Source organism: Triticum urartu, chromosome 7, assembly GCF_003073215.2.
Source record: "Triticum urartu cultivar G1812 chromosome 7, Tu2.1, whole genome shotgun sequence".
NCBI classification, from domain to species: Eukaryota; Viridiplantae; Streptophyta; class Magnoliopsida; order Poales; family Poaceae; genus Triticum; species Triticum urartu.
The window spans coordinates 465,815,343-465,829,405 of record NC_053028.1 but is presented as its reverse complement, the minus strand read 5'-3'; the positions used below and the strand labels follow the sequence as shown (position 1 = coordinate 465,829,405).

At 60.2% G+C, this 14,063-nt stretch overlaps 1 protein-coding gene across 1 annotated transcript; it reads right to left on the bottom strand.

Annotated features, from left to right (window-relative positions):
- Positions 1 to 535: 535 nt before the first annotated feature.
- On the bottom strand, positions 536 to 1,771 carry LOC125518948 (the record flags this gene model as incomplete). The annotated part of the gene is made up of 2 exons (XM_048683831.1): positions 1,529 to 1,771; positions 536 to 1,426 (listed from the first exon to the last, which is right to left on the bottom strand). Coding segments are annotated over exons 1-2 (1,134 nt in total), but the record flags the coding sequence as incomplete, so codon positions are not given.
- Between the last annotated feature and the right edge of the window lie 12,292 nt (positions 1,772 to 14,063).

Below are 14,063 nucleotides of genomic sequence, written 5' to 3'. Positions count from 1 at the left end.
CCGCCTCCGTGTACATGGTAACCCGAGGTGAGTCGAACTCGATGTCAGTTGCCTCGATGTCAGTTGGGATGACAGCCTCGGCACCGTACACAAGGAAGAAGGGGGTGAAGCCGGTTGACTTGTTCGGGGTGGTGTGCAAACTCCAGAGGACGGCCGGTAATTCATCGAGCCAACAGCCGGCCGAACGCTCCAGTGGCACGACCAGTCGGGGCTTGATGCCGGAGAGGATGAGGCCGTTTGCTCGCTCGACCTAGCCGTTTGACTGCGGATGGGCAACGGGCACTAGGTCCAGCCGGATGCCTTGTGTTGCGCAGAAACATGCCAGTGCTCCCTTGGCAAAATTTGTGCCATTGTCGGTGATGATGCTGTGCGGTACGCCGTATCGGGTTGTGATATCTGCGATGAACATCATGGCAGTCGGCCCATTCAGCTTCTTGATCGGCTTTGCTTCAATCCATTTGGTAAATTTTTCCACAGCGATGAGCAGATGTGTCATGCCGCCGCGTGCTGTTTTGAATGGGCCCACCATGTCCAACCCCCAGACGGCGAAAGGCCAAGTGAGGGGGATGGTCTTGAGTGCAGAAGCTGGCAGGTGTTGCTTGGAACTGAAAACTTGGCACCCTTTGCAGTGTTTGACTAGCTCTTTGGCGTCGTCCAAAGCAGTCGGCCAGAAGAATCCGTGGTGGAAAGCTTTGGCGACGAGTGATCTTGAGGCCGCGTGGTGGCCGCATTCACCTTGGTGAATATCCTTGAGGATTGCTATGCCCTTCTCTGGCTCGACACAGCGCTGGAAGACTCCAGTGACGCTGCGCCTAACGAGCTCTTTGTTTACTATTGTGTAGGCTCCAGCTCGGCGTTGAACTTGTCTTGCCGAGATCTCGTCATTTGGCAACTCTCTGTTTACCAAGAAATTGAGGATGGGCTGGGCCCATGATGGAGCTGTGACTTCTTCTATTGTCAAAACTGCTGCTGTGACCAGGGCGGGTGGGCTGGGTGGTGAAGAATTGGAGTCGGCCACCGCCTGCTGTGTCGATGCAGTCCCCGGGCCGACTGCAGTAGTCCCCAGGCCAAGTTCCGAAGTTCCCAGGCAGGGTACGACTATGGCAGTCCCCGGGCCGCCTATCGAAGTCCCCGAGCCGCCTGCCTGGTTCCCCAAGTCGGATCCGACTGCGTCGGGGTCAGGCGGCATGAAGATGGAGTCAGATTCTGGAGATGGCTTGATGGATGGCTTGAGGAGGCGGTGCATGGAGACGCCGGCTGGTATAGCTTGCCGGGTAGAGCCTATCCATGCCAGGGCATCAGCTTGCTCATTGTCGGCCCGTGGCACGTGGAGGAACTCACATCCTTCAAAATGTCCACTAATTTGCTGCACGAGGAAGTGGTAGCTTGCCATGTTTGCGTCCTTGACATCCCAATCGCCAGATGACTGTTGGACCACCAAGTCTGAGTCGCCATAGCACAGGATCCGGCAGATGCCGAGTTCTTTGGCTAGCTGAAGCCCGTGTATGAGCGCCTCGTACTCGGCTACGTTGTTGGAGGCGGCAAAATGAATTTGCAAGGTGTACTTGAGCCTGTCGCCCTTGGGAGAGGTGAGGACGATGCCGGCTCCCAGGCCGGTGGGCATCTTGGACCCATCGAAGTGCATCGGCCAATGAGTGGAGTCGGGGGCTGGCGGTAGGTACTGGGTTTCGGCCCAATCGACGAGGAAGTCAGCCAGAGCTTGACACTTGATGGCGGTGCGAGGCTGGTAGAAGATCGTGTATGGGGCCATCTCAATGGCCCATTTTGCCACCCGACCGGATGCATCCCGGCTGCCTATGATCTCGGCGAGCGGGGCAGTACACATGACCGTGATGGGGTGCTCTTGAAAGTAGGGCTTGAGCTTCTTGGCGGCGAAGTATACACCATAGCATATCTTCTGGTAGTGAGGGTAGTTCTGTTTTGAGGTTGACAGTACTTCGCTCAAATAGTATACTGGCCTCTGGACTAGCTGAGCTCAGCGAATTCCTTCGGAACACCCGGCATGTCCTTGGGAGACCATTCGAAGATGTCCCGATTCTCACAGAGGAAATCGACAAGCTCGCTTTCCTATTTGCTGTCCAGGTTCGCCCCAATGGAGCCGAACCTTTCTGGGTGCTCCGTGTCCAGAAGTACCTTCTTCGTTTCTTTGGCTGGCTGGAAAGAACCTTGGGCATCACACTCCTTGGGGTCGGGGGACAGGGCCGGCTGCTTGCCGGCCATGGCCACAACTCGATCCAACATCTTCTTCTCTTCAGCAATAACGAGGGACTCGGCCAGCCGGCTGCTAGCTGCTGCACACTCGTCGGATTTCTTGTAATCTCCGGTTATGGTGATGATGCCCTTGGAACTTGGTATCTTCATCTTGAGGTAGGCATAGCAGGGTACAGCCATGAACTTGGCCAGGGCAGGTCGGCCAAGCAACGCATGGTAAGGGATCTCCAGATCCACTACTTCAAACCACACTGCTTCTCGGCGGAAATGATCCTTGTCCCCAAAGAGGACATCTATTTTGATCTTGCCGATTGGGGAACAAGACAGGCCGGGTACGATGCCATGGAACACGGTCCGACTGGGCATGAGCTGCTTCGTCTTGATGCTTAGCTTCTCCATGGTGTCATGGTACAGTATGTTGATGCTGCTCCCGCCATTTATCAGCACGCGGGAGAATCGGGCAGCTCGCCTTTCTGTTGCGAGGGTGGCGTCTAAGACCAATGCATAAGAGCCGGGGGACGGCATCACCTCTTGGTGATCGGCCCGGCTCCAGCTAATCGGCCTTTCTGACCAGTGCATGAACTCTGGGTTGTTGGAGGCAACCGCGTTGACTTCTTGGTGTTGTCGGCACCGGCTACGTCGGTCTTCCGGCTGGCTTGTAAAGACGGTGTAGGCGGCATGTTCATTGGGGAACTCGTCTTGAATGGCTTCGACCGCTGGTCGAGCGGCCGACTGCTGAGGGGCCGGGGGCGGCTGACCAGCAGGCGGAGGCGGCACTATCCCCTCGCCCTGGGAGATTTGCTTGAGCCAGTGACATTTCCAGGTCGTGTGGTTGGAGGGCTTCGCGCCGCTGTGGAACTTGCAGGGGGCATCAAGTGCTTGCTCGTAGGAGAAAGCCGGTTGCCAAGCCGGCCTGCCGCCCTTCGGCTTCTTGGGCGCGGGCCACCCTTCGGCTGGTTCGTCTTCGACTGTGGCTACCTGCCGATTGGTGGAAGGCGGCGTGGGACCCTTGCGCTTGTGGTCGTTGTGGTACGGGCGTTGACTGGAGTCCCCAGCCGGCGTCTTGGGACCCGGGGCGAGCACCTTCCCGGAGGCGTCTACTCGGAGCTCGGTCTTCATGGAGGAGTCGGCCGTGGCGTATTTATCTGCTATGACTAGTAGCTCGTCGAGGGTAGTCGGCTCGTCGCAGAGGAGTCGATGCTTGAGGAGGGTGCCTTCTCGGCACCCGGCAGTGAAATGCTCTATGGCTTGAACCTCGTGCACCCCTTCGCAGGAGTTGCGGAGCTCGGCCCAACGCGTGAGGTAGTCGCGGGTTGACTCATTGGGCCCTTGGACACACAAGGAGAGCTGTCGGGGCTTTGGGAGCCCGCTTGTAGGTGCTGGTGAAGTTGCGGACGAAGGCTTTCTATGAAGTCTAGCCAGCTGTTGATGCTGCAAGGCTTGAGGCTATTGAGCCAGGTGCGCGCCGTGCCTTGGAGCATGAGGGAGACATATTTCACGAACACGCCTGTTGCCATTTGCCATGCGAACCGCAGTGGAGTAGTCAATCCACCAATCCTCCGGCTTCACGGATGTCGGTGTTCTGGGAACGAGGGTCCCCAGACTTGCCTGCCTGTGGCCTGCGGCGTGGCTTAAAGGGGGCCCAGCATGGCCCATCTTCATCAACACAAGACCCAAGATCCTCGCAGGGGGCCAAGCCTTGCGGGGCGGACGACGCGGAGCTTCCTCAAGCGCGGCCTCATCAGGCCAGCTCACGAGGAGGCGGAGAGATCAAGGCAGGGTACCTCACGAGGTGGCCCATGACGCAAGCCATGACGACCAAGGGCGCCAGGCGGGCGCCAGCCCGCGCAGTGTCCTTCTTTCCTCTTTGGTGCAAAGGGGGCAAGCGCAGGCGAGAGGATCAAGCAAAGGCACCCACTTCAGTGCAACGAGACCAAGACCAGTCCAATGGTGGGAAGGAGGTCATCGTGGAGCCCAGGACGGCGTCACCACAGAGCCTTTGGCAGGCGAGGACCAACTTTAGTCAGGATAAGTGTACCAGATGTTCCCCTTCAAAATGGCCAATTGTTGGCGCCCTTCCCGCTCAATATTTGGGAAGAGGCCCAGGGCCTTTGCCTATAAATAGGACTAGCCACCCCCCGGGGGAGAGAGATCGAAGGACAGCCAGAGAATAGGACATCTACAACCTGGGCAAGCAGAGAATCAGAGAGAGAGAGAGAGAAGGGCGGTTGAGCTCCTCCTAGCACTTCATCGCCCCAGCCAAGAGCAGACCCTCGCGAGGCTGTTCTTCCTTGTATTGTTCATCATCATCAGCCCAAGAGGCAATCCACCCACCACAAACTAGAGTAGGGTATTACACCACAATGGTAGCCCGAACTAGTATAAACACTGTGTCTCTTGTGTTGTTTCTTTCAGTAGTTTAGATCTTTGCGAGACGGAGAGGTAGAGGGCGTAATCTCCGCGCGCACCCCAGAGTTCGAACCTCAAGGGTCTGACGGAAACCGAAATCCGACATTTGGCGCGCCAGGTAGGGGTGCGCCGGATTTTGTCTTCCACCGCTCTGCTCTCCTCTGACCGTCGCGTCCATGTCCGACGCTCGTCGGGCCCGCGCCGAGTGCCAGGCCGCCATCGCTTCCCACGTCGCCCGGACGGCTCCCGTCGGTGGGCGTCCTCGTCGTTACCCGTCGCCCGCCATCAACGCCGCCACCGGCCTGGCGGGGAACGAGCAGCAAGCGTCGTCTCAACATCCGTCCGTGCGGCAAGACGGCCGCACTGCTACTCCATCGCTCACACCAGCTGGTTCTTCATCCCGCGCGCTCCGCCCATCCTTGGAGGCCCGGGCTGCGCTCATCGCGGCAAACGAGCTCCTGCGCTACCGTCCCATCAACGACGTCTACGAAGAGTGGCTCGACCGCGTCGCCGAGGTCATCCACGCCGCAGGGGGCTCTCCCGCGCCGTCCGTTCCGCTGCGCCGCACCCCGCCCCGCGTGGGCAACAACGCTCCGAGGGCATACCAGCCGCCTCCTCTTCAAGAATATGCCATGGCTCCAAGGCGCGTGGCCCCTGGGCGGAACCCGCTCCGTCAGGCGCCAGCGCAGCAAGAGCGGAGCTGCCAAGAGGTCCCTCGCCCGCAAGAAGCTGCCCGGGCGCTCCCCGCTCTAGCACGTCGCGACCCTGCTCCAGCTCCAGCACGCCAAGACCCCGCGCTGCTCCCAGCTGCAACGCAAGGGGACCCGCAAGGCCAAGCTCTCCGCCAGCCAAGACCCCCCGTGGCCACAGCAGGTTGCTGTGCCTACACCACTGAGCTGCGTAGCGTCGCATGGCCCGGCAAGTTCAAGCCAGACCTGCCTCCTCGCTATGACGACACGACCGGCCCTGCAGAGTTCCTTCAGCTCTATGAGCTGGGCATCGAAGCTGCCAGCGGGGACGAGAAGGTCATGGCGAACTGGTTCCCCATGGCGCTGAAGGAAGGAGCTCGCACCTGGCTCCTGAATCTGGCTCCAGGCACGATCTCTTCCTGGGACCAGATGCGCACCCGCTTCATCGCCAACTTCCAAGGTACTCGCGACCGGCCGCCCGCCGTGAGCGACATGTGCCGCGTCAAGCAACAACCCGGAGAAACCCTGCAAAAGTACATCCAGCGCTTCAACAATGCGCGCCTCAAGATCCCCAAGGTGTCCGAGGAGGCCATCATCTCAGCCTTCTCCGACGGTGTGCGCGACGTTAAGATGAAGGAGGAGCTGGCGATGCATGAAGACCTATGCACCTCCCTGGAGCTGTTCAACCTGGCGACCAAGTGCGCCAGGGTTGAGGAAGGACGTCTCTCCCTCCTCGAGCTGCCTGCCGTAGACCCAGAAGAGAAGAAGCCCAAGGCCAAGGACGTGAAGCGCAAGGGGCTGTCGTGCTCACAGCAGAACCAGACACCAAGCGGGGCAAAGATCTGCCCGAATCCTCCAGGGGCAGCCGGTACTGTGTGTACCATGACCTCCACACCCACAACACCAACGAATGCCAAGAACTCCGCACCGTGCGAGAAGGAAGGATCGGCCGTCGTCCCGACCGTGCTGACCGGGGCTACGGCCGAGGAGGAGGAAGAAACGCAGGACGCTGGGAAGACCGCGGCCCACGCCTAGGGTGGCACGATCAACCTTGCGAGGATCGCTGGCGAGACATGCCTCGCGAGGGGGACTGGAGGGATCAGCCTCGTGAGGATCGCGCACAAGGCAACGCAGGCTTCCCTCCACTACCGCCACAGCCAAGGAGGAACGAGGACCGCCATCAAGATGAGGGGGCTAGGGGCTTCCAGGAGCCACGCGCGATTGCCTGCATACTAGGAGGAGCTCAAGCCCCAGCCTCCCAACGCGTCTTCAAGCAGTTTGCCCGCGAAGTGAATGCAGTCCTCCCCAAGGTCGAAGCAACGCACCCTCTCAGGTGGTCGGCGTGCGCCATCACGTTCAGCTCAGCGGATCAGCTCAAGTGTGCGGCCACAGCCGGAGTCCTCCCGATGCTTTGCTCCCCAGTCATCAGCAACGTACTGGTCACCAGGACCCTCATCGATGGTGGGGCAGGGCTCAATGTCCTGTCCGTGGAAACATTCAACAATCTCCAAGTGCCCTATGACCAGCTTCAGCCAACCAAGCCTTTCTCCGGAGTCACCGATGGTTCCACGGTCCCGATTGGGCAGGTCCGCCTCCCTGTCACCTTCGGGGCACGCAACAACTACCGCACCGAGCTCATCGACTTCGACGTCGCCCACATCCGCCTGCCGTACAACGCCATCCTCGGGTACCCAGCGCTGGCCAAGTTCATGGCCGTAACTCACCATGGCTACAACGTCCTCAAGATGCCAGGGAGTGGCGGAGTCATCACGGTGCCCTGTGAAGAGAAGGATGCAGTGTGTTCCCTGGAGCGAGCCTTTCAGGCCGCGTCACTGGAAGACCCGGATCACGGAAGCAGGAGGCTTCCCGAGACCACCCCCAAGAAGAAGAAGAAATCGTCTAGACCGGCCCCTCAGGAGGCGGGCCCCTCAGGGCTCGCATCTGCCCAAGGGGACCCTCCTTCCATCCCATAGCAAAGCGCGCCCGGCGCCCTCCTCAGGCAAGGCTCGGGGGCTCTCCCCTGGAGGGCCACCGACCTGGCCAGGGTCACGAGGGAGGCGCTAGGGTACCACGTGGAGGCGTGTTTCTAAGCACGCTTCCCTCAAGAAGGAGCAAGGCAAGGAAGGTCAAACCAGCAGGAGTTCTTCAACGAGGCCATTCAAGAACTACAGGAATCAAGAGTCATGAGAGGCTGCCACCGTCTACCGGCTGTGGCTCCCCATCAAGGTGAGGATGGTGGGCTGCGCGTCTGCATCGACGTACCAGGGCTCAACCGAGTCGCCTCGCTGGAGCACCTCTGGCCCTCGCAGGTGGGGTGCTGCGGAGGTCCGCCTCACAGCTACGCTCTCAAGGCCTTACGGTTTGCCGAGCGCGGCTGCTACGTACCAGCGCCTCATGAGGGGCATCATGGAGGCTCAAGAAGAAAGGCGTTCCGCAGCCTTGGCGGAGATGGAGATGATTCGCGAGGAGCCACCAGTGCCTCTGGAGCCTCCCGAGGCCCCTGGGCCTGGGGGCTCGTGAGAATCGGCTTCCGCGGCCCACCGATTCTGCTGCACCAACACCCCTTCATCCTCGACATCTTCAGGTGACATCTTTCAAGTTTCATTTCCAGCTGGGAGTGCCCTCCCAGGGCTGCATCATTCCTAGGCCGCGTGGGTCCGTCCCTGCGGCACGTATCCATTTTTATTTTTCAGTCATTAGCTTGCTTTGTTGGGGGTGCCCCTCGGGATGCATCATCCCCAAGTCGCTCGGGCCTGACCCAGCGATGTCTACCTTCCCAGCATCTATTTGAATGAATCCACTCTTCCTCAGCTAATGTGTTTGATCTAGCTGCCTGTTCAACTGACGCCAACTGACGGAAATTCTCCCACAACGGCACGACGCTTGCGCATTGGTCTGTCCCTGCAACGCCGACAAACCTGAACGGCTGAGCTCTGGCCGCGGCACCCCCGCATGGCACCACCTCGTCAAGCCTTCAGTGCCTCACCACCCCTCGGAAGCAACTATCGGCTGACTAATAATTGTCCTGGCAACCTCTTGTTCCTTCTATGATGAGTTTACAGGATCTCCCAAGAGAGCTGCGCCAGGCGAGGCCCTTGTGGCGTCTCCTTCACTCTCGTTCGTGCGGACCGCTTGCATGTTAAAGGGGGGGTGCCTGAGCATCGCGACTCAGGGCTCCTACTGGCTCTCCAGCCCTCACCCTCTGGCCTTGACCACGGCATCGCGACCTGGCATACCAGCGACGGCTGAGACTAGCTCGAGGGCCGGGACCCGAGGATGTAGAGCAGAAAGGGGAACAAAGGCGAGAGGGAGGGGGCGCGCAAGGACCTCGCCAAGCGATTCCGCTCCCGCCGACGCGTGGACCCGATGACACACCAGGAATAATCCCCGATTCTCGAGATAAGTCACCACCCGAAAGCACCGGCTACCGTGGCGCTACCCCCGCACCTAATGCAATTCCGTATTAGCGACGCCGCTCTCCTTTCTCGTCGAGCGACGGCTGCTTGGGCGCCAAAGGGGACCTCCTGAGCATCGCGACTCAGGGGCTCTTACCGGACCCCGGGTCGCTCACCTCCTGGCCCTGACCACGGCATCGCGACCTGGCATACCAGCGACGGCTGACGCCGCCTTGGGACTGGGACCTGTCGACGCAGAGCACCAAGCCCTCACGAGGTTCGAAAGGGAGGACTGAGCTAAAACAGAATCAGCAACTCACACAGCTCTACAGCAAGGGTTGTATATTAACAAACAGGATCACAGGCACCTTACAAGCCCCCACGGGGCGCATTTTGATTCCTCGCAGGGAACGGATCCTAAGGGATGCTAACTACACGCGCCCCTGCAAAAGACGCCATAATCAACAGTGGGCCATCAAGCGCCGGTGCCAACCCCATCTAGATCAGAGTCGGCGACAGCCAGACGAGCCCGCCCTGCTCCAGGAGCGGCGCCGGCTCGTAGGCTCGTAGCTGTCGTCGCTCGTCTCCGGAGTTGTGAAGATCTCGCTGGAGTCGCTGGATCCTCCGGCGCTTCCGTCGCCTATGGAGCCGCCAAGGGAGCGGTCGACGGGCCTAGCCCTCACCATGGCGAGGTCCTGGCCACCTCTCCCGGGGCAGCACTCCAGCCGGTGCCCGTTCGCGTCGAAGACCTTGAAGAGCATCATCGAAGCGCCATCATACTCCAGGTGGATCGTGAGGGCGCCCCTCGCTCTGCAACCCCGGGCGATCTCGCCCCAGCCTCGAGTCATGAAGACCTCGCCCGAGGCAACGACCGCGACCTCTTCCTCGGTCGCGGGGGTGCTGCAGCCGGCGTGCTGCAGCCACAACTCCAGGAGTTTTCCCTGCGGGATGACGGAGGAGAAGAAGGAAGGAAAGTGAATCCAAGATCAAGGGGGCATGGCGGCATGTAGCACGAACTCGCGGGAGGAGTCCTCGGCATGGACCCCGGGAGGAACAACCCACACCTTCATGACCCGTCGGCGTCGACGACGGCGCTGACCGCGGCGATCGGCATCGGCTCCATCAAGGCCCTCGATGTGGGCGTACAAGGGAAGCAGGAACCCCGGCGGAGGCCGCTCGCACCAAGGTCTCGACACCACCAGACGGTCCTCCTCGTCCCGGCCACGAAGGGCGAGCCGTTTCTTCGGCGGAAGCGGGCCTGGTTCCTCTCGAGGGGCCTTTCCCTTCTCCACCGCAGAGAACCGGCGGATCGGAGCCATCGCAGCAAGACGGAGCAAGAATCGGGAAGAAGGAGAAGCAAGGAGAGATGGACTAGAAGGGCACGCATAGTGCCGTACTTATAGCCGGCGATGGCCAACCGTCGACCTCCACGATCACAGGTAATCATGACACGATCTGCATGCAGGGACTTGTCCAATCCGCGTGATCACCGAGGCATCGTGGGGAAGCGGAGACGCCCACGTCCCATCAACCTCCACGCGGCGCCCAAGGCCGCAGGCTGTTAGGGCCCGCGGCGCTTCGCCCTTGCCCTTTCGCCTCTCAGCACGGCCAAGTCCGTGCGCGCCTTGGGCCCGGGGGCTACTGTCGGCGTTCTGGGAACGAGGGTCCCCAGACTTGCCTGCCTGTGGCCTGCGGCGTGGCTTAAAGGGGGCCCAGCATGGCCCATCTTCATCAACACAAGACCCAAGATCCTCGCAGGGGGCCAAGCCTTGCGGGGCGGACGACGCGGAGCTTCCTCAAGCGCGGCCTCATCAGGCCAGCTCACGAGGAGGCGGAGAGATCAAGGCAGGGTACCTCACGAGGTGCCCATGACGCAAGCCATGACGACCAAGGGTGCCAGGCGGGCGCCAGCCCGTGTAGTGTCCTCGTTTCCTCTTTGGTGCAAAGCAGGCAAGCGCAGGCGAGAGGATCAAGCAAAGGCACCCACTTCGGTGTAACGAGACCAAGACCAGTCCAACGGTGGGAAGGAGGTCATCGTTGGGCCCAGGACGGCGTCACCACAGAGCCTTTGGCAGGCAAGGACCAACTTTAGTCAGGATAAGTGTACCAGATGTTCCCCTTCAAAATAGCCAATTGTTGGCGCCCTTCCCGCTCAATATTTGGGAAGAGGCCCAGGGCCTTTGCCTATAAATAGGACTGGCCACCCCCCGGGGGAGAGAGATCGAAGGACAGCCAGAGAATAGGACATCTAGAACCTGGGCAAGCAGAGAATCAGAGAGAGAGAGAGAAGGGTGCCTGAGCTCCTCCTAGCAGTTCATCGCCCCAGCAAAGAGCAGACCCTCGCGAGGCTGTTCTTCCTTGTATTGTTCATCATCATCAGCCCAAGAGGCAATCCACCCACCACAAACTAGAGTAGGGTATTACACCACAATGGTGGCCCGAACTAGTATAAACCCTGTGTCTCTTGTGCTGTTTCTTTCAGTAGTTTAGATCTTTGCGAGACGGAGAGGTAGAGGGCGTAATCTCCGCGCGCACCCCAGAGTTCGAACCTCAAGGGTCTGCCGGAACCCGAAATCCGACAACGGAGCCGTTATACCTGGGCGTGTCTCTTGGGAGCGAGAACCCTTTGGGGAAGGGCTCATCGCGGATGCGAGGGCCGAAACAAGGCGGGCCGACATCATCTTCTTTTTCCAGGGCCAGGGATCGCGCCAGGCGATCGATCCGGTGGCGAGCTTCATTCTTGCCGACTCCTTCGCGGCGGCCCAGTCGGCCGCTAAGAGTCGGATGCGTTATAGGCGGTGGGGTGGGATATCTCTCCCCACGAGGCGGAGGAGGAGGTGGGTTTCCTCGCCGCTCCACAGCTCGACGGTGGCCCTTCTGCGTCACGCTCGATGGAGATTCGAGTCCGGCTACGACTTGCAGCCGGCTCCTTTTCTTTCCTTGCATGGGTGTTGCCAGCCATCGGTGTTCGTGACGTTGCACCGTGTTCTTAGCGCGGGGGAAGACTTTCAGCGCGGATGCCGTCTTCATGCCACTCTGCGGCAGCGTCGATAAGCTGCTGGATGCATCTGGTCATGTAAGGGAGCTCGTCGGGCCCTAGTTTATCCAGCTCGTCTACGGTCGCCTGGGCGGCGCGTAGGTTTTCGAGAGGCGTGGCGTAAACCGGGCGGTCCGCTCCCAGCATGTCGCCGATGGCCGCGCTGCGTTTCTTGACGACGCCAACGCGGCTCGCCCCGTCAGGAGGTGGCGTGCCGAAGGCGCGCGGTCGACTTAGCGCTGGTGAGCCTCAGTGAGGCGTCTCATGGAAGCTCGCTTCTGGCCCTCCGCAACGAGGGCGAGGCGGCGTGGCTCCAGTGTTTCTGCGTCGGCGTCAGCCGGGATGGGGGCGGACAAGTCATGCAACGCCGTCTGCAAGGCGTTGTGGGCGTTTCCGCCAGAGGCGCCGCCGTGGATGATGACCAGCACCTCGGTGATGGCGCTGCCGCTGCTGTCGGCTCGAGGAAGAGGGTCGTTGGTGATGACTACGTTGGTGGGGAAGGCGTCAAGCGATGCTATGTCAGAGTCGACAAGCATTGGGTCGGTGGAGCCAACCGACTCCAAGTCTGCAGCGGGCTCGCTGGAAACGTGGAGTTGGTCAAGGAGGCTGACGAGGTGGCTCTCGAGGCAGCCGGTGCCCGCGTCGGACGCGGGCTCGTCGGAGATGCGAGCCTCGCCAAGAAGATCAGCGAGGCAGCTCGCCGCGCAGGCGTCAGCAATACCTTGCAGCGCGTCGGGGCAAGAGCCATTGGGCGAGCCAGGCTGGCTACGCTCACGGGGAAGGAAGAGGGTTCCCGTCCAGAGCAGGTCTCCGGACGACGGTGCACCTAGCCCCACGGTGGGCGCCAAATGTCGGGTGGTTGGGGCGACATATGCCAACGGATGGCTTATCATTGTGGGAGCCAATAAAACGTCACCGGTGCCTGGAAACGGGATGAGGCGAAGACATGCACGCAGGCGAATCTTACCCAGCTTCGGGGCTCTCCGTGGAGATAACACCCCTACTACTGCTCTCGGGGGTCTCCACATGATCACTAGTTTGGCAAGTAGCTACAAGAGGCTCCTTGAGCTGTTCGGAGGAAGAAGAAGAAGGGCAAGGCTAGGTTTCTTCTCCCCTCGATGTGTTGTCTAAAACTCCTAAAAAAGGTCTCTCTGTGCATGGGCGCCCTGGGGGTTTATATAGGCCTACCCCCCAGGGGTACAACGGTAATCCAGCTGGGCATGGGCCCTAGTTGTCTGCGTCTACGCTTGCCGGCTTCTCCGCCGGCCGATGGGGCCCGCCAACTGGCGGGCCCGCCGGTTGCCGGCTTTCTAGCCGACAGGCTGGTCCCACCGCTTGGTGGTCTTGTCGGGGGCTGGCTACTGTTGCCCCACCTCTGGTGACGTGGGCTTCGTCATGGTAAGCATGGCTACGGTACCGCCGTTGGGTGGCATATCACTGTTGCCTTACCATGTCTTGTCTTCTTAATGAGGCGCGTCCCTCGGGGCGAGGGACTAGCCGGCTACTGGGAGTCGGATACCTCCAGGCCGATTACGGGAAGTCTGGCCGCCTTCGGGCGTCCTCCTGACTGATGGGGCCTGCAGCCCTTGGGTCGTACTGACAGCTCGCCGTGGGTGATGTCACGGTCAGCATGGCAACAGTGCTGCGCCGGACTGGGGATGGCCGCCCTGTACGGCGCACTGTGGCCATGCTCGTCCCGAGATTCGGGGGTGGCAGGCTTCACTGTAGCCACGCCCCGTCTTATTGCTGTTACGTGGGTGTAGACTTTGAAGGCACGGTCTTGGCCGCTGGTTGGGGGCCGGCTTCTGGGAGTCGGCCCTCTCGTGGCCGGCTTCTTGGAGCCGGCCCTCTCGTGGCTGGCTTCTTGGAGCCGGCCCTCTTGTGGTTTCCTTTGGGAGGTCTCGAGGCAGGGCCGCCTTGGTGCAGCCGCTCTGAGAGGTAGCCGGCTGGAGGAAGGCGGCCCACGGCATGGATCTTGAAGGCTGGAATGGCTTGTAATTTTTCTGAAGTGCCAGGGGGAGCCGGCTGGGCTACCCGTGGTCATTTACTCTGACAATTAACACCGAATAATGCACCACAAGTAGGATATAATTTTGATTGCATGATTATTTACTTTCGTTCATGCATAGGGAAACACAACCTTAACACCAATATTCTTACTAGAGCACAATTACTCGTCAACATAACTCACATATCACATCATCATATCTCAAAACTATTATAAGAATCAAGTTTATTTTTCCAAAAATCTTTATGACATATTTTTATTTATCTTTATCCTTCTTGGATATCTATCACTTT